This window comes from Hemibagrus wyckioides, linkage group LG26 (assembly GCF_019097595.1).
Source record: "Hemibagrus wyckioides isolate EC202008001 linkage group LG26, SWU_Hwy_1.0, whole genome shotgun sequence".
In the NCBI taxonomy this organism is placed as follows: Eukaryota; Metazoa; Chordata; class Actinopteri; order Siluriformes; family Bagridae; genus Hemibagrus; species Hemibagrus wyckioides.
Window position 1 is genome coordinate 22,692,959 of NC_080735.1, and position 18,304 is coordinate 22,711,262.

An 18,304-nucleotide genomic window follows, 5' to 3' on the forward strand; every position below is an offset into this window, starting at 1 on the left:
CAATGACATGCCCTAAGAGTGGAACCCAAGGTGAGAAACTGGGGTCTGCCTACATAAAAAGGTTCCGAAGCTTGTGACGCATACCCTTTGCAACCCTGAAAAGTGTGTCTACAAATGTGAAAACCCTCCTGAGCCAGAGTTGAAACAGTCTCATGTGTAGCAGACACACAGGAATAGCTACAGTCATGAGCTGAGCACCCTCTAAGCCTGAGACGCAGAGAGGCACTGGCCTAGTCTGATTTTAAAGAATGGCCTTTACAGCAGAAAAGATGGAATCCCCCCCGAGCGGGAGATGGACGTGCCCGCATCCTGGCAGAATCCCAAACTATCCCCCAGAAGGTGGTTCTCAGAGAGGGAGAAAGCAGACACTTCACTGGGTTGAGGCCTAGGGACCTCATGTGGGCAAGCACGGCATCTAAATGCCTGGCTGCCAGTTCCCTCGACTGAGCCATGATGAGCCAGTCATCTGGATAACTGAGTACATGGATGCCCTGGGGTGCAATGATGCCAGAGCAGCCTCCATGCACTTTTTTCTGAGGGTGAGCAATAAGACTAGGCTTAAAGGGAGATCCTGGCTGTGGTAAACTTCAGCCCGAAAGCAAACCAGGGGAGTCTCCTGTGCTCTGGCAAGATGTCTATGTGAAGATTGATTCAGGATTCAGGATTATCATCGCAATTCAGTCCTCGGACCTTATCTGCAACACAATGACCATGAGTGTTAACATCTCAGATTTGTATGTTTCAGCATACAATTCAGAGCACTCGGGTCTAAAATTGTGCATTGCCCCGTTCTTCTTTGGAACCAAGAAATGCTGGATATAAAGCCAGAGGCTCGCCCTAAAAGGGGAATGCACTCTACAGCCCCTTGGTATGAGTGCAAAACTGCCATTTTGTGAAGCACCACAACAGCTTAACTTGTGGGATTGTAGGCGTTCCCTATAAGGCCGATGTGATCCGACAGGGCCTCAGTGGTAATGCAGACTTTCTCCATGGAGCCATTGAAGGGCGAAATAGCCCACAAGCATTTATTCAACCCTAGGCATCGCTGCATACCCATGTTCATCAAGGCCCACAATGGCTGAATAGTCATCAGTGGCTGAGAAGGACAAACAGACAGAATAATGGATTATTCCACAACCTTGACACCTCAGTGTGGAGGGCTGGGAAAAATGGGAGACGCCTTCATGGAGGTGGAAGGCGGCATGACGTTAGTCAGAGATTGTCAAGCTCATAGACAACATCATTTCATTATGGCAATCTAAGCTAAGCTTAACAACAGCATGAGTAATCACCTCCAAGAGCTTTTTGAACACCACAGAATGTGGTGGAAATTCGAAATTGCTCTGCTTCTTCACATGACCTACCTGAGCCGATAAATCTGCATGTTTTTACACAGAGCTTCAGAGACAACTTTCACATAGAAGCATTGGCAAAGCTCCAGCCATGATGGAGCTTCAAGTTCCCTCGAAAGTGAACCCAGTACTTACAATTAGACTGAGTACTTACACATGCTGTAATTTGATGTGATTCCCCTTCATGGTTTGTGACATTTTAGGGTATATCCGGTGCGAGTCTGACCAGTCATCAGGTGGAAGTTCTGGGAAATATGGCCTGCACACTAGACTCCTCCTACATCCAGAACTCTGACCCTCTCATTCTTGAGAAACTGAAGAACTGTGAAGATCTTTCTGATTCTCAAATCACTGCTGTACAGTTACTACTCCTCAGTGGGAATACTGCTTATGGGTGAGCTAGAGATTTATGCAGACTAGTGGATATCTTTTTATCTCATAGTGTTGTAGAAAAGGTTCATTTTGAACCATTACTTCAATCATATTTTACTGCTAATTTTAGAATTTGTATAAAAGTTTAGATTTTAATTTTAATGACTAGAGTTGTGTTGTATAAGATATGAATAAGCACTCGTTAATATTGTTTTTTTTTTAAAATCAGCAATCCCTCAATGTGGAATGAAGAGACCGTGGAGCAACTCAGCAACCTGGCGGTTTATTTCAAATCAGACATCTGCAACAAACTTAGCTTTGTATGTAAATCTGTCCTGTTTTAAATTATAGTTTTCCAGTGTTCAACTTTATGGACTAATTTAATGCCATCATTGTGTGTGTGTGTGTGTGTGTGTGTGTGATTGTTGAAGAATGTAAAAAGGAAGTTCCTTTCGGTCCTGAGGGAGCAGAAGATCCCACTGAAGAAGCTAAGGACATTCTTTACAGAATGCAACTCAGAAAGCACTACAGGTAAAAGTACTTTACAGTGTAAAACACACTGAGATACAGGTATACATTTTAAGATTCTGCCCTTCAGTGATGATTTTGTTCTGTTTCTAACAGTGAGCAACATCACAGCAGTGACAATTTCAGACCCATCATTTCCTTTTGGCTTTAACTCCACGCAGTTTGATCTGTATCTGGACATCACTGTACTGCAGGACAACCTGGCAGCCATCACTGAAAAAGTGGTGGACACCAGCCTCCAGACTGTCATTCTGAACAAGTTAAACCAGGTCAGCAGCACTGAACACTGATTGTTTTGTAAATGTACCCCTGCAAATCAGGCTTGTTGAGTTGTGAGTATAAAGTCTTTGTGTGTGGTGGATTTATCCACACAATATTTTGGACAGTGTGTGTTAGGTGGTATATTATAAATTGTTGTTTTGTGTGCATATATAGATTTACCCGTCAGGTCTTAATGACGGTGTACTGCAGCTACTGGGTTCCACTTCTCGTGTGGCCACTACTGATGACATTAGCAAGTGGAATATTACCATAATTGACACATTGTCCTCCTTGATGGACTCAAATGCTGGACACTGGGAAAAAGAAAAGGTAATGTGTGTGTGTGTGTGTGAGATATGTCAAGTACTTTTGGACCATGTCCTCAACTCCAATCGGAGAGACTAGAATAGAGATATCAAGAGACCCTGCAATCTTTCAGAGTGGGAACAAATAAATTTGACCCTTCAGAGAGGGGGAGATAGTACCAGTGATTCTAGAAAGAGGGAGAGGGAGCATCTGTCATCCTCTAGAGAGAGAGAGCATCAGTGATGCATTAAAGAGTGAGAGAGAGTGTCTGTGATCCTTTAGAGAGTGAGAGAGAGAGAGTTTATCTAAAACTCAGACTATTTCATTACTCTTTGAACATGTAATACATAGACACTTACTAGTTGAAGCATTTTACTAATGTGCTTGCTGCAAGTATAATCTTTGTGTATTTTGTAGAGTAAAGCGGTGATTATGAGGTATCTGAGCATGGGAAATCACTCTCTGGGAAGTGCTGAAATAAATGTAGTTGGTTCCAACATCTGCACTTTAGACATCAGTGTGCTGGAAAATATCACTGCTGAGAGCCTAACGTAAGTACACACTCACAGCTACATACAGACACAAACATGGAAAAAATTAAATAATAAGAGTTGAGAATAATTTGAGAACAGTCTTTACAGTTTACATTTTTTCTATATGCAGGTCAGTCTTGTCTCCAGATCTGTCCTCATGTTCCATCGAACAGAAATCTGCTCTGTACATCATCGCTAACTCTTCATTCAGCAATCAACGCAGCAGTTCTACAACTTTCTACCAACTCATCAGACCTTACCTGGGTAAAGCCACCATCCACTTACACAGAGAGACTAAACATACACACTAGGTGTAGTGCTTTAAAATAGAAGAATTGGATTGAATTGAAAGTGCATGAAATTTGAAATTTGCATTCACACACACACACACACACACACACCATGAATTTAGTTGTTAAACTGAGTCTGTGTGTCTAGGTGGAGCTCCTGTGAATGATATACAAGCTCTTTCTACCCAGAACATCAGCATGGATATCACCATGTTCAATAGTCTGAATCCTGCTGTTCTCAAGGTATAACAATAAAATGATCAGAATAAAAGTTTGAGTTCTAAGAAGAAAAGTAAAGAAAACTGTATTTTATAAATGAACTTGATAAAAAAACTGTTTTGCTTGTGCCAGATCCTAAATGTGAGCACAGTGAGGGCTCTAATGGGGGTAAACCTGGCTGATCTGAAGCTGTTTGAGAACTCCTCAGTGGTTCAGTCCTGGGTGGCACAACAGAACCAATCTGATCTGAACACGCTGAATCTTGGCATCATCAACCACAACCCTTGTTATGGTGTAGAAAGGTGAGCTCTTTTATGCAATGAAAAAGGAGTGAACTTTACAGAAAAAGGTTTTAGGAGATGTATAACATTATTCCTTTTTCTACACAGTCACACTCTTGATAGCGAGTTTGCATCTGGAAATATTTCTGCAGTATTGTGCAACTTTAGCATTCCTGACTATGCCTGTTCATCAGTAAGTCCTCAGAGAACAAAATTCCTCTTCAGAGTTTCCGTCTTTTTACACAGAAGCCGAGTTGACCACAGACACCTCTGTTTCTTGTCTTTCAAGGTTGCCGTATTGTCCTCTAATGATCTGGTCACACTGCTCACATGCAAACTGCCAAGCAGCCTGAGCGTCTCTAAAGACGCTTGGAAGCTTTTCTTCCAGAATTTTTCTGGACCTTTGGATGACGCCCTGGAGAGCTTTTCAAACGTGGTATGAAAATTCCATTTGTGCTATAGTTAAAAATTGACTTAAAAATAAACATCTGTGCGTAACTATGGATTGAAGATTGTAATCTTTCATTTAGACGGACAGCAGCATTCAGACTGACCCAAATATACTTGATGCCATCGGGGAGGTGATAATCGACAAGTTCACCGCAGCAGAGCTGGTGAATGCCACTTTCATCACTGTGTGGTTCCAGATCAGGCTCCGACCATTTTTGTCATCGGTGTCCAAAGATTTTCTGTCCAGTCTCGGTTCACAAACCTTCAGCTGTGAGACCTACCAGATTGTGTACGTATGGACAATGAAATTTCAGAACTCAATGTGTGTTGTTGAGGGCATGGAGATGAAGTCATACACGACAAAACCTGATCTATTTCTCCTCCAATGTAGGGTGCAAGCTCTCAGCAGTCAAGAATCTCTCATGAAGGAGGAGCAGAAGCAGATGGTCTTTACTTGGTTCATCTTTCCCTTCCTGTTAAGAAATGACCTTCCAGGTACACAGGCTCCTTTTCGTTGTTCTTATACAGAAACCTGACAGTTAAATTAAGACAATCGATTGTCTTAATGAAAGAAACCAAGAGCCACTTGAGAATATTCTGACTGATTTAACTAATGGTTTCTGATCATTTTAGACCCTCGCTGTCTTTCCAACACTTCCGGCAGCAACGACTGGCTTGAAAAGAACCTTGGCAGTTTCTCCGATTATGCTTCTTTGGAAGTGCTCAAACTTCTAAATGCAAATTTCTCTAGCGTGAGTAACATCTCAACTGCACCAAGGGCATTTTTCTAGTGGGTTTGCATTTGACTGTACAACAGTAGAAAGGGTTGGTCTCTGGATTTTGGTCTTGTGAACAGAATGAGTAATATATGTTTTGTCCTGCAGGTTGAAGTGTTAGACTTACTGTCCAGTGAACAGAAGGCACAGTTCATCTTGCATTCAGGAGTGTTGGCAAATGACTCTGTGTTTAGAGAGGTGTTTAGCAGTGTGATCACATCTTTAGATCTGAATCAACTTGGCAGCTTCTTCGAAGCCTTCAGTCAGACTGCAATACAAGTAAGGATCTGTGTAGTCTACAAGCCATGGCATATTTCCTTTTGAAATGCAACACATTTATTCTATGCATACTAACTGATAATGTCCAAGTGTGTCCAGACTGTTAATCCATGTTGCTGTGTGTTTGCAGATGAACATGACTAGCATTCCTTCAGCAATATCAGACACCATTCTAAACATGACACTCTTGGATCTGGTGCCTCACTTCCAAACTTTCAGCCCAGAGGACTTTGCCTTGTGGTTCCAGACTTACCTTTCCTTGTTCCTTCCTGGGATTAGTCCAAACACCCTGTCCATCATCCCCATGAACATCAGCTGTGACTCCTACAGAGAGATGTGAGCTCCTCCTCAACATGAAAGCACTGATCTATTCTTTAATTGCTTTGATTTTTAACTTGTTTACTTCTATGTTCTTGTATTTACAGAGTTAAAGGACTTGATAATGTGTACAGTGACCTTTCTGCCACCCAGTCAAACACGGTCTTCAATTATACACAAGACTATGTCAAGTACCAGTCCAGCCAAGGTGTGTGTGTGTGTGTGTGTGTGTCTGTGTGTGTTTTCCTGCTTGTGTATTTGCTGACTAAGGCTAGTACAATGTGCAGCCAGTGATCAGTAAGATGTCTTTAGCAGGTGAAGAATATGGACTAAGTCTGGAGTGTCTCACTTCATTGGTCTGATATCATCAATCTAAATGCACCAGACTTTTTTCAATAGTGCTCTATTTTACCTCACAGGCCTGAGCTGCTATGGCACAGGGAGCTTCTATGTGTTCCTGAAACAGTTGTTCCTCAATTTTGGATTCCCTGACCTAAAAGATTTCCTGTCTCTGATCCCAGGAGACCGCCTGGCAGAGGTAAGTCTGCTCTATAACACGGATCGCATCAGTGAATCGCTCACTAATAGCTTAAGTGGCAGGCAACGAGCCTCCCACATCTTCCTGGGTAACTAGTGTGTTGTATCTCCTCTGTGTCCTCTAGCTGTTGGGCTCCATCTCTCCGGAAGAACTCAGTGAGTTTCTGAACAGGCCGGACACAGTCATTAATGCTTCTGACCTCTGCACCCTCCTCAACAACTACAATAGAACCAACCAGTACCTGGAGATGGTACACCTGTCTTCATTTACCCTACCCTTTTAGTCCATGAGGATTATTTTCCTTTATCATATAAGGATTAACTCATAGATTAATCTGTGTTTCTGTCTACAGGAGACTGTCTTGTCCTCAGCTCTGGCCAGCTACACTTTGGAATGTGTGTTGTCTCGTGCTCTCACTGCCTCATCTCAGGCTGAGGTAGAACAGTGGTTTGATGTTACACTGCTTCACTACCTGCCCTACCTCAACTCTCATCTCATCAGCTCTGCCCAGCTCAGTGGTGCCTCCTGTCTGTCATACAGAAAATTGTGAGTCATTGTTCGTTGTACCATTACACGGGGCTCTCAGCACAAGCACAGCCTCCTGTTTGTTGTTTAAAAAACTAAGGATCTGTAGTAAAATCACCTTTATATATGTGTTTATGAGCAGAGTGTCTATCTTGGGGGACAATTACAATTTTTCTGCAACTGATTTTACCCCAGCTGATGTGTACAGCTCCATTACAGTGTATCTGAACAGCAGCGGTAAGAATAACTACACCTCTCTCTCTCTCTCTCTCTCTCTCTCTCTATCGAATAGTACTGCATATTAATTTCCTATATTTGTGTGTGAATAGTAAGTGTGTCTTAACATATCTATCTGTATGTGTATCATGTGCGTCATGCAGATGGCAGCCCCCGCTGCTATAACTCCTCAGATCCCCTTCTGAACTCCACTGCCTGGTTTGCTGACAACATTGGATTCTTCATCACTTTCATCACCCTCACTGATCTGCAATCATTCCTATCAGGAAACATGGTATCACACACACACACACAAATATACATATATGTAATGATCCATATAAATCCTTCAGAGATTAACAGGAATGATTATTTCGGATCATCTGAGAAATATCCGTTATTTACGTAAAAAAACAAATCCTATAGTGTCATCAATGTGTCTGTTTTATTGTGTCCTTTAGTCAAGTGTGTTCCTGGAGAACTCAGAAAATCTTCAGCTATTCAACAACTCAGGCATTTCCACCAGTGTCTTGGAGTACTACACAAACGAGTTATACATCCAGAATCCTGATTTCAGCCCACTTGGGTAACACTCCGCACTAAACACAACACTCGAAACAACTACTTATTCTATTTATTTATCCAGCCTCGTAAATTCAACCCCCTCAGCTAACAGAGTACATACAAGTATAAATATGTTTGGATGCACTTTTAAAAGGTTGTCTTTGTTCTTATAGATTGCCAGCTGAATTGCTGTGTCGATCTCCTGCCTCTGTGTTTGAACGTCTTGGAGATGAAGACATCACGTCCATCCTGAATCGCATCAACGACTTCTGCACAGAAATAAATCCAGAGGTGATCAATCAATAAGACCCTGTCTGTTCACTAATCAGTTATTCTGTAGCAGTGTGAGTTACCCACAGTCCTCTTTTCCTTTCAGGTCACAGCGGTGCTAGTAGCAAAGTTCCCCAATGTATCTGCATCCATCATCCAATCTTTGGGCAGCCAGTGTGTGGGCCTGACTGTGGGCCAGATAAGCTCCGCCCCCTCCGATGTGATAAACAGTTCTCTGTCTATACTCAGTAGCATCAATGGCTGGGACCAGGGCCAAGTCAACTCCATCATCCAAAGCATCATTAGTGCAGGCTTTACTGTGAGTGTACACTTCAAACTTGTCAGGAATGTGGGTCTACGCTATTGGAAGCTAGACCACTTCCGTTTAGAGCAATTTAACAACATACCCCTGTAAAGAAATAAACTGTATTAGTGTTCAAATATTTACCAACTACACTGTGTTCACAAAGGTGCTGTAATTTAGACTGTGTCTTGTTGCATTCAGATCCAAAACAGCATGTTCATACTTTCTAAATAATATAATAAACAATGATCTGATTGTTTTGCTTTACAGATCAGCAGTGCCTCCTCTCTGGAGTCCCTGGGAACACTCATAGGTGGCGTTCTCTCTGCAAACATCTCCATCATCCCATCTTCTCAGCTTGTGTCTTTATCTCAGAATCCAACATTCATCAATAACATTATCTCAGCGCCAGTTATTCTACAAAATACATTTGTCCAGAAGGTATTCTCTCTTAATCACATAGACTACACACACACACGCACAATACACTACAGCCAATCACTTAAATGGAGATATATATTATTGTCCACTTTGCAAGTTTAATTTTAACCCAGTCCTTTTGCTCAGAATGCAGTTTTGTTAGTCTGGAAAAGTTGAAGATTTCCTCCCACAATTTCTTCCAGGTAATCTCTGTAGACCATTCCAAAGTGCTAGAGAATGTTCCAGATGCACTGGTGATGTATATTCCACTTGTTCTACTGACGTCACTGAGCTCTGTTGATGTTTCACTCATCAATAACAAGAGCTGGAGTCATGAACAGGTAACTGAACAGAGAAATGTAAATCATTTTCTTGTACTAAAAAAGAAACATGTAACTGTGTAACATGGCTTGACCGTGATAACAGCACTTACAGATGCTGAATTCCTGTGGAGTTTGGATATCCGAGTGTAAAACACATCAATAACATTTTGCATCCTTTGTATGATTTTTTTTACCAGGCTATGATGTTGTTTGGTGCAGTGGCCAGTGCCAGTGATGATCCAGAAGAGTGAGTTAGAAACACACACTTGTCTCAGTGAATGCATACACACACACACACACACACACACACTTACAAATCCGGTGTAAATAAACATTGGGTGAACATTCCAGGTACATAAGATTTTGCCAGAGTACAATTAGACATTGTGTAAAGGTTCACCTGTGTGTATGTCTGTGTGTGACTATGGGTATGTGTCTCTCCACAGTCTGTCAACTTCAATACTGCAGGGATTCTCCTGCAGCTCAGTTCAGACTCTCCCACAGCAGAAAGCCAAAGATCTTGTGAAAGCCTGTAGACCACGTGAAGGCAGAGACAAGGTCCATCTGAAAGAGGCACAGGTACACACTCTGATATTCATTCACATTCCACACACAGTCTGAATCATTGGCAGCATGTAGACCCAAACATATACTGGTACATGAGAGACCACACAATCACAAAGGGTTCTGTGTTTCAGCTGACCTGCATGTACAACTACATGAAAGACGATCCATCTGTTAACTTTACTGACATCCCCTCTGAAATGCTTCTGTACTACAGGTGTGTAACACATTCACATACACACTATACTGTATCTAAAAGATAAGGCATACTTCCTTTGCATTTGAAAGATTATCTGAGGTTAATTTGGTTCATTTGCAAAATGTATTTTGTCTCTTTGTGTGTGTGTGTGTGTGTGTGGGTGTTTTAGCTATGAGAAGATACAGAAGGTGAACTGCCAGGCATATTTCAGTGCCCTGGGCAGAGCAGATTTCTCCGTTCTGTCTCTTGGCCTTGACAAAAAAGACATTCTGTTCAACCATGCAAAGAACTGCCTGGTAAAACATACACATCAACATGTTCATAGACCAGCACACTCATTATTAGCACTTAAATGTTATGGGAAAGCAGTAAACCAATCTTACAGTATGATTGTTTTATGATTTTTCACTTATGAAATCTACATTTACAGCATTTAGCAGATTCCCTTCAACAGAATGACTTAGATAAGTGCCTTGTGCTCTGTCAAAAACATAATCATGCTAATTCACTAGATCTAAAAAGTGTGGTAGAGAGTGGGCTGTCATGAATTCCTTTAGGTATGTATGCACTGGACTGTTTTGGCTTTGTGTGTGAAATCTGATGCTGTAGCTACTGGCGTCTAGTGGAGGGAACCCGGCAATGGGAAAGAATCTGGAAAGGTTGAGAATGACGGTACGCAGAGGCAAACCTATGACTTTCAGTAGTCCAGTCTCCACATGATGAAGGACTGAACAAGCACTTGAGTGGCCTTGGTGAATAGAACTAGATTTTCCTGAAGATAGCAATCAGTTTATATAAGTAGTGAAGGACAATTGGTTGTCCAGAAATACACCAAGGTTGCATCCATTTTGCAATGGTGAGCTGTCCAAGGAGATAGCAAGATCTTGATTTGTGGATGCATCTTCACAATGTGTGGACATCTCAATGTGTGGACCCAGCTTCTTGGTGGCATTTAGTTCCAGATGATGAGCTTTCATCTGTTACACTCTGTATTCAGAAAGATAAGGAAGGAATGGAGAGGATGCATCTACTGTCATCAGCATAGCTGTGGTATAAAAATACATGTAAGCAAAGTCCATTTCCGACTGTGACTTAGAAATGCAATAGAAAATTTCTGGAAAGTTCCCAGATCAGGATTTATTCTGTGGTTTGCTGACCTCTAAACACAGTGGAGAAAATATATGGGCAAAGCAGAGTCAGGTAAATTGTCTGGAGGCAAACAGAATACTTCAGGCAAGAAAGCAAATTCTTTGAGAGCATAATTCAAACATGGGTTACATGTTCATGTTCAAACAAAAAACAGTGGAAGATCTTGAAAGTAAACATTGGAATCCTCACAAGAACTACCCCAGGTTACGAATGTAACCCGGTTCCCTAAGAAGAGAACGAGACGCTGTGTCATGGCTGATGCTATGGGAATGCTTCTATGTAGAAGTTGTGTCTGAAACTGTGAAATCATGCTGATTTAGGTCATGTAACAAAGTGTAGCTGTTAGAATTGTTGGGTTCACTCGGAGAAGAATCCTGAGTTGCACTGCTGCCACTGCCTCTACTGATATCAGGGAAACTTTTGCCAAAGAACCACAAAGAGACAGCGATTGAATAGCAAAACTCTTTGAAATTTACTGAGATGAACAGGGAGTATTTATACAGAAGAAAAGTATAATCTTCATTATTATCTATAGGTTAACAACGACGTCAGCAGAACCAGACGTAGTTGACGTGTTCACTGGCAGACACGTCAACTAAGACACGGAAGAAGAAACTGTCACAGTGTCTGTGTACAGCACATGTTCTCGAAACAGAACAAAAAGATTTTCTACGACAAAACACAGGGTATCACGGTAATAATATGAGGTCATGAACAAATTTTGACACACTCTCAGCCAAGGGCCAGAGTCAGCCCAGGACAGAGATATAGAATATATCAGTAGCACATCAGCAAGACCACTGAAGCGTATCTTTGTCACATTACTCCAGCTTCTACTTGTCTGATGGAAGCACGAGTGGATGCCCGGGGTGTGGCTAGCGATGCAGCGTCTCATGCCCTACTATGGGAACCGGGTTAGCAGTGTAACCTGGTACAGTTCCTTTTGAGGAAACTCAATGCTGCATCATGGTTGATGCTATGGGAACGCCAACACCAATGCTGCCACACTCCAGGAGACGTATGTCCCAGACGTCATCAAAGAGCACAAATGATCCAGGAGGAGAACATCATTAGCCCTGTAAGACACAGTACGCTGGAGTGGAGTCCCGGTCCAGGTTATAGAACATTACAAGGGTGTACGGAGAGGACCAACCCGCAGCAGCACAAATCTCCTGGAGGGGAACACCCCTAGCCAGAGTGCTGGACAAGGTGTTACACCTAGTGGAGTGAGCTGTAATACCTAGAGACGAAGCCACACAGTGCATCTCATAGGTGCCTAGGTGATAGCTACCAATACCCAGCACAAGGTGCTGCTTGGAGACCAGATTGCTTTCGCTGAGGCCTCAATGTAGAGGGTGATAGGCCCTCAAAGAAGTGTGTCTGCAGGAACTCTTGTACTGTACTTACAGGGCAGTGAATTAGATCCTGACAATGCCGATTACACCAGAGGCGAAAGTACAAAATAGTCTCCACAACCTCGGTTGGAGGAACAGGGTCTCCCCTCAGGGGCCCGACCACAGGTTCTAAATCTTGGGGAGGAGAATCACCCCCTACACCTGAGAGAGGAGGCTCCTCCTGACAGGAATCTCCCAAGGAGCACCGTACAGAATGGAAAAGAGAAAGCCATAGGGGACAGTGAGTCGACTCCTCAGAGGCGAGCATAGCCAATTTTGCCTGGCCAAAAGTTGCCATGTGTTTTCCATCACCTAGAAGTGGAGATGCCATTCCCCAGGCCTCAGCCCCTGCCTCACCAGAAAGCCTGCTTCCCAATCATGTGCTGTGGAGTGTAAATCGCTGTCAGCGAGAGAACTCTGGTCTCTACCTAGGGCCAGATCTGGTGCACCAACCTGAACAGAGGGCGCAAACAGAGGCTGCCCTATTGGTTGATGAAGGGCCCCACCAAAGGTAATCCCTGAGTTTCATGAAAAAGTGTTTTTAGCACTAGAAACATAGCCCCCATCTTCAGGTAATCTGTGTGCCATGAGAGACAGAAGCCCTCCTAAATGCCATGGGCAGGGTGGCCATCTAGGCCCACTCCCCAGCTCGAGAGGGGGGTGTCTGTTGAAAGAGTCTTGCGACAATGACATGCCCTAAGAGTGGAACCCAAGGTGAGAAACTGGGGTCTGCCTACATAAAAAGGTTCCGAAGCTTGTGACGCATACCCTTTGCAACCCTGAAAAGTGTGTCTACAAATGTGAAAACCCTCCTGAGCCAGAGTTGAAACAGTCTCATGTGTAGCAGACACACAGGAATAGCTACAGTCATGAGCTGAGCACCCTCTAAGCCTGAGACGCAGAGAGGCACTGGCCTAGTCTGATTTTAAAGAATGGCCTTTACAGCAGAAAAGATGGAATCCCCCCCGAGCGGGAGATGGACGTGCCCGCATCCTGGCAGAATCCCAAACTATCCCCCAGAAGGTGGTTCTCAGAGAGGGAGAAAGCAGACACTTCACTGGGTTGAGGCCTAGGGACCTCATGTGGGCAAGCACGGCATCTAAATGCCTGGCTGCCAGTTCCCTCGACTGAGCCATGATGAGCCAGTCATCTGGATAACTGAGTACATGGATGCCCTGGGGTGCAATGATGCCAGAGCAGCCTCCATGCACTTTTTTCTGAGGGTGAGCAATAAGACTAGGCTTAAAGGGAGATCCTGGCTGTGGTAAACTTCAGCCCGAAAGCAAACCAGGGGAGTCTCCTGTGCTCTGGCAAGATGTCTATGTGAAGATTGATTCAGGATTCAGGATTATCATCGCAATTCAGTCCTCGGACCTTATCTGCAACACAATGACCATGAGTGTTAACATCTCAGATTTGTATGTTTCAGCATACAATTCAGAGCACTCGGGTCTAAAATTGTGCATTGCCCCGTTCTTCTTTGGAACCAAGAAATGCTGGATATAAAGCCAGAGGCTCGCCCTAAAAGGGGAATGCACTCTACAGCCCCTTGGTATGAGTGCAAAACTGCCATTTTGTGAAGCACCACAACAGCTTAACTTGTGGGATTGTAGGCGTTCCCTATAAGGCCGATGTGATCCGACAGGGCCTCAGTGGTAATGCAGACTTTCTCCATGGAGCCATTGAAGGGCGAAATAGCCCACAAGCATTTATTCAACCCTAGGCATCGCTGCATACCCATGTTCATCAAGGCCCACAATGGCTGAATAGTCATCAGTGGCTGAGAAGGACAAACAGACAGAATAATGGATTATTCCACAACCTTGACACCTCAGTGTGGAGGGCTGGGAAAAATGGGAGACGCCTTCATGGAGGTGGAAGGCGGCATGACGTTAGTCAGAGATTGTCAAGCTCATAGACAACATCATTTCATTATGGCAATCTAAGCTAAGCTTAACAACAGCATGAGTAATCACCTCCAAGAGCTTTTTGAACACCACAGAATGTGGTGGAAATTCGAAATTGCTCTGCTTCTTCACATGACCTACCTGAGCCGATAAATCTGCATGTTTTTACACAGAGCTTCAGAGACAACTTTCACATAGAAGCATTGGCAAAGCTCCAGCCATGATGGAGCTTCAAGTTCCCTCGAAAGTGAACCCAGTACTTACAATTAGACTGAGTACTTACACATGCTGTAATTTGATGTGATTCCCCTTCATGGTTTGTGACATTTTAGGGTATATCCGGTGCGAGTCTGACCAGTCATCAGGTGGAAGTTCTGGGAAATATGGCCTGCACACTAGACTCCTCCTACATCCAGAACTCTGACCCTCTCATTCTTGAGAAACTGAAGAACTGTGAAGATCTTTCTGATTCTCAAATCACTGCTGTACAGTTACTACTCCTCAGTGGGAATACTGCTTATGGGTGAGCTAGAGATTTATGCAGACTAGTGGATATCTTTTTATCTCATAGTGTTGTAGAAAAGGTTCATTTTGAACCATTACTTCAATCATATTTTACTGCTAATTTTAGAATTTGTATAAAAGTTTAGATTTTAATTTTAATGACTAGAGTTGTGTTGTATAAGATATGAATAAGCACTCGTTAATATTGTTTTTTTTTTAAAATCAGCAATCCCTCAATGTGGAATGAAGAGACCGTGGAGCAACTCAGCAACCTGGCGGTTTATTTCAAATCAGACATCTGCAACAAACTTAGCTTTGTATGTAAATCTGTCCTGTTTTAAATTATAGTTTTCCAGTGTTCAACTTTATGGACTAATTTAATGCCATCATTGTGTGTGTGTGTGTGTGTGTGTGTGTGATTGTTGAAGAATGTAAAAAGGAAGTTCCTTTCGGTCCTGAGGGAGCAGAAGATCCCACTGAAGAAGCTAAGGACATTCTTTACAGAATGCAACTCAGAAAGCACTACAGGTAAAAGTACTTTACAGTGTAAAACACACTGAGATACAGGTATACATTTTAAGATTCTGCCCTTCAGTGATGATTTTGTTCTGTTTCTAACAGTGAGCAACATCACAGCAGTGACAATTTCAGACCCATCATTTCCTTTTGGCTTTAACTCCACGCAGTTTGATCTGTATCTGGACATCACTGTACTGCAGGACAACCTGGCAGCCATCACTGAAAAAGTGGTGGACACCAGCCTCCAGACTGTCATTCTGAACAAGTTAAACCAGGTCAGCAGCACTGAACACTGATTGTTTTGTAAATGTACCCCTGCAAATCAGGCTTGTTGAGTTGTGAGTATAAAGTCTTTGTGTGTGGTGGATTTATCCACACAATATTTTGGACAGTGTGTGTTAGGTGGTATATTATAAATTGTTGTTTTGTGTGCATATATAGATTTACCCGTCAGGTCTTAATGACGGTGTACTGCAGCTACTGGGTTCCACTTCTCGTGTGGCCACTACTGATGACATTAGCAAGTGGAATATTACCATAATTGACACATTGTCCTCCTTGATGGACTCAAATGCTGGACACTGGGAAAAAGAAAAGGTAATGTGTGTGTGTGTGTGTGAGATATGTCAAGTACTTTTGGACCATGTCCTCAACTCCAATCGGAGAGACTAGAATAGAGATATCAAGAGACCCTGCAATCTTTCAGAGTGGGAACAAATAAATTTGACCCTTCAGAGAGGGGGAGATAGTACCAGTGATTCTAGAAAGAGGGAGAGGGAGCATCTGTCATCCTCTAGAGAGAGAGAGCATCAGTGATTCATTAAAGAGTGAGAGAGAGTGTCTGTGATCCTTTAGAGAGTGAGAGAGAGAGAGTTTATCTAAAACTCAGACTATTTCATTACTCTTTGAACATGTAATACATAGACACTTACTAGTTGAAGCATTTTACTAATGTGCTTGCTGCAAGTATAATCTTTGTGTATTTTGTAGAGTAAAGCGGTGATTATGAGGTATCTGAGCATGGGAAATCACTCTCTGGGAAGTGCTGAAATAAATGTAGTTGGTTCCAACATCTGCACTTTAGACATCAGTGTGCTGGAAAATATCACTGCTGAGAGCCTAACGTAAGTACACACTCACAGCTACATACAGACACAAACATGGAAAAAATTAAATAATAAGAGTTGAGAATAATTTGAGAACAGTCTTTACAGTTTACATTTTTTCTATATGCAGGTCAGTCTTGTCTCCAGATCTGTCCTCATGTTCCATCGAACAGAAATCTGCTCTGTACATCATCGCTAACTCTTCATTCAGCAATCAACGCAGCAGTTCTACAACTTTCTACCAACTCATCAGACCTTACCTGGGTAAAGCCACCATCCACTTACACAGAGAGACTAAACATACACACTAGGTGTAGTGCTTTAAAATAGAAGAATTGGATTGAATTGAAAGTGCATGAAATTTGAAATTTGCATTCACACACACACACACACACACACACACCATGAATTTAGTTGTTAAACTGAGTCTGTGTGTCTAGGTGGAGCTCCTGTGAATGATATACAAGCTCTTTCTACCCAGAACATCAGCATGGATATCACCATGTTCAATAGTCTGAATCCTGCTGTTCTCAAGGTATAACAATAAAATGATCAGAATAAAAGTTTGAGTTCTAAGAAGAAAAGTAAAGAAAACTGTATTTTATAAATGAACTTGATAAAAAAACTGTTTTGCTTGTGCCAGATCCTAAATGTGAGCACAGTGAGGGCTCTAATGGGGGTAAACCTGGCTGATCTGAAGCTGTTTGAGAACTCCTCAGTGGTTCAGTCCTGGGTGGCACAACAGAACCAATCTGATCTGAACACGCTGAATCTTGGCATCATCAACCACAACCCTTGTTATGGTGTAGAAAGGTGAGCTCTTTTATGCAATGAAAAAGGAGTGAACTTTACAGAAAAAGGTTTTAGGAGATGTATAACATTATTCCTTTTTCTACACAGTCACACTCTTGATAGCGAGTTTGCATCTGGAAATATTTCTGCAGTATTGTGCAACTTTAGCATTCCTGACTATGCCTGTTCATCAGTAAGTCCTCAGAGAACAAAATTCCTCTTCAGAGTTTCCGTCTTTTTACACAGAAGCCGAGTTGACCACAGACACCTCTGTTTCTTGTCTTTCAAGGTTGCCGTATTGTCCTCTAATGATCTGGTCACACTGCTCACATGCAAACTGCCAAGCAGCCTGAGCGTCTCTAAAGACGCTTGGAAGCTTTTCTTCCAGAATTTTTCTGGACCTTTGGATGACGCCCTGGAGAGCTTTTCAAACGTGGTATGAAAATTCCATTTGTGCTATAGTTAAAAATTGACTTAAAAATAAACATCTGTGCGTAACTATGGATTGAAGATTGTAATCTTTCATTTAGACGGACAGCAGCATTCAGACTGACCCAAATATACTTGATGCCATCGGGGAGGTGATAATCGACAAGTTCACCGCAGCAGAGCTGGTGAATGCCACTTTCATCACTGTGTGGTTCCAGATCAGGCTCCGACCATTTTTGTCATCGGTGTCCAAAGATTTTCTGTCCAGTCTCGGTTCACAAACCTTCAGCTGTGAGACCTACCAGATTGTGTACGTATGGACAATGAAATTTCAGAACTCAATGTGTGTTGTTGAGGGCATGGAGATGAAGTCATACACGACAAAACCTGATCTATTTCTCCTCCAATGTAGGGTGCAAGCTCTCAGCAGTCAAGAATCTCTCATGAAGGAGGAGCAGAAGCAGATGGTCTTTACTTGGTTCATCTTTCCCTTCCTGTTAAGAAATGACCTTCCAGGTACACAGGCTCCTTTTCGTTGTTCTTATACAGAAACCTGACAGTTAAATTAAGACAATCGATTGTCTTAATGAAAGAAACCAAGAGCCACTTGAGAATA

The 18,304-nt window shown here is 42.6% G+C and overlaps 1 protein-coding gene across 1 annotated transcript in view; it reads left to right on the top strand.

Moving 5' to 3' along the window:
- Positions 1–18,304, top strand: part of LOC131346716 (uncharacterized) — a 76,965-nt gene that overhangs the window by 47,108 nt on the left and 11,553 nt on the right. Inside the window, exons 111-154 of the mRNA XM_058380289.1 lie at positions 1,556–1,746; positions 1,954–2,044; positions 2,156–2,255; positions 2,349–2,521; positions 2,688–2,843; positions 3,237–3,370; positions 3,483–3,616; positions 3,791–3,885; positions 3,994–4,163; positions 4,251–4,335; positions 4,432–4,578; positions 4,673–4,881; positions 4,984–5,087; positions 5,226–5,344; positions 5,477–5,647; positions 5,778–5,983; positions 6,073–6,173; positions 6,385–6,503; positions 6,628–6,753; positions 6,856–7,049; positions 7,171–7,265; positions 7,409–7,539; positions 7,706–7,830; positions 7,982–8,099; positions 8,185–8,397; positions 8,653–8,823; positions 9,006–9,143; positions 9,323–9,372; positions 9,572–9,704; positions 9,824–9,906; positions 10,058–10,184; positions 14,671–14,861; positions 15,069–15,159; positions 15,271–15,370; positions 15,464–15,636; positions 15,803–15,958; positions 16,352–16,485; positions 16,598–16,731; positions 16,908–17,002; positions 17,111–17,280; positions 17,368–17,452; positions 17,549–17,695; positions 17,790–17,998; positions 18,101–18,204. Of these exons, the coding sequence (XP_058236272.1) occupies positions 1,556–1,746; positions 1,954–2,044; positions 2,156–2,255; positions 2,349–2,521; positions 2,688–2,843; positions 3,237–3,370; positions 3,483–3,616; positions 3,791–3,885; positions 3,994–4,163; positions 4,251–4,335; positions 4,432–4,578; positions 4,673–4,881; positions 4,984–5,087; positions 5,226–5,344; positions 5,477–5,647; positions 5,778–5,983; positions 6,073–6,173; positions 6,385–6,503; positions 6,628–6,753; positions 6,856–7,049; positions 7,171–7,265; positions 7,409–7,539; positions 7,706–7,830; positions 7,982–8,099; positions 8,185–8,397; positions 8,653–8,823; positions 9,006–9,143; positions 9,323–9,372; positions 9,572–9,704; positions 9,824–9,906; positions 10,058–10,184; positions 14,671–14,861; positions 15,069–15,159; positions 15,271–15,370; positions 15,464–15,636; positions 15,803–15,958; positions 16,352–16,485; positions 16,598–16,731; positions 16,908–17,002; positions 17,111–17,280; positions 17,368–17,452; positions 17,549–17,695; positions 17,790–17,998; positions 18,101–18,204 (5,998 nt within the window). The remainder of the gene's footprint in view (positions 1–1,555; positions 1,747–1,953; positions 2,045–2,155; positions 2,256–2,348; positions 2,522–2,687; positions 2,844–3,236; positions 3,371–3,482; positions 3,617–3,790; positions 3,886–3,993; positions 4,164–4,250; positions 4,336–4,431; positions 4,579–4,672; positions 4,882–4,983; positions 5,088–5,225; positions 5,345–5,476; positions 5,648–5,777; positions 5,984–6,072; positions 6,174–6,384; positions 6,504–6,627; positions 6,754–6,855; positions 7,050–7,170; positions 7,266–7,408; positions 7,540–7,705; positions 7,831–7,981; positions 8,100–8,184; positions 8,398–8,652; positions 8,824–9,005; positions 9,144–9,322; positions 9,373–9,571; positions 9,705–9,823; positions 9,907–10,057; positions 10,185–14,670; positions 14,862–15,068; positions 15,160–15,270; positions 15,371–15,463; positions 15,637–15,802; positions 15,959–16,351; positions 16,486–16,597; positions 16,732–16,907; positions 17,003–17,110; positions 17,281–17,367; positions 17,453–17,548; positions 17,696–17,789; positions 17,999–18,100; positions 18,205–18,304) is intronic.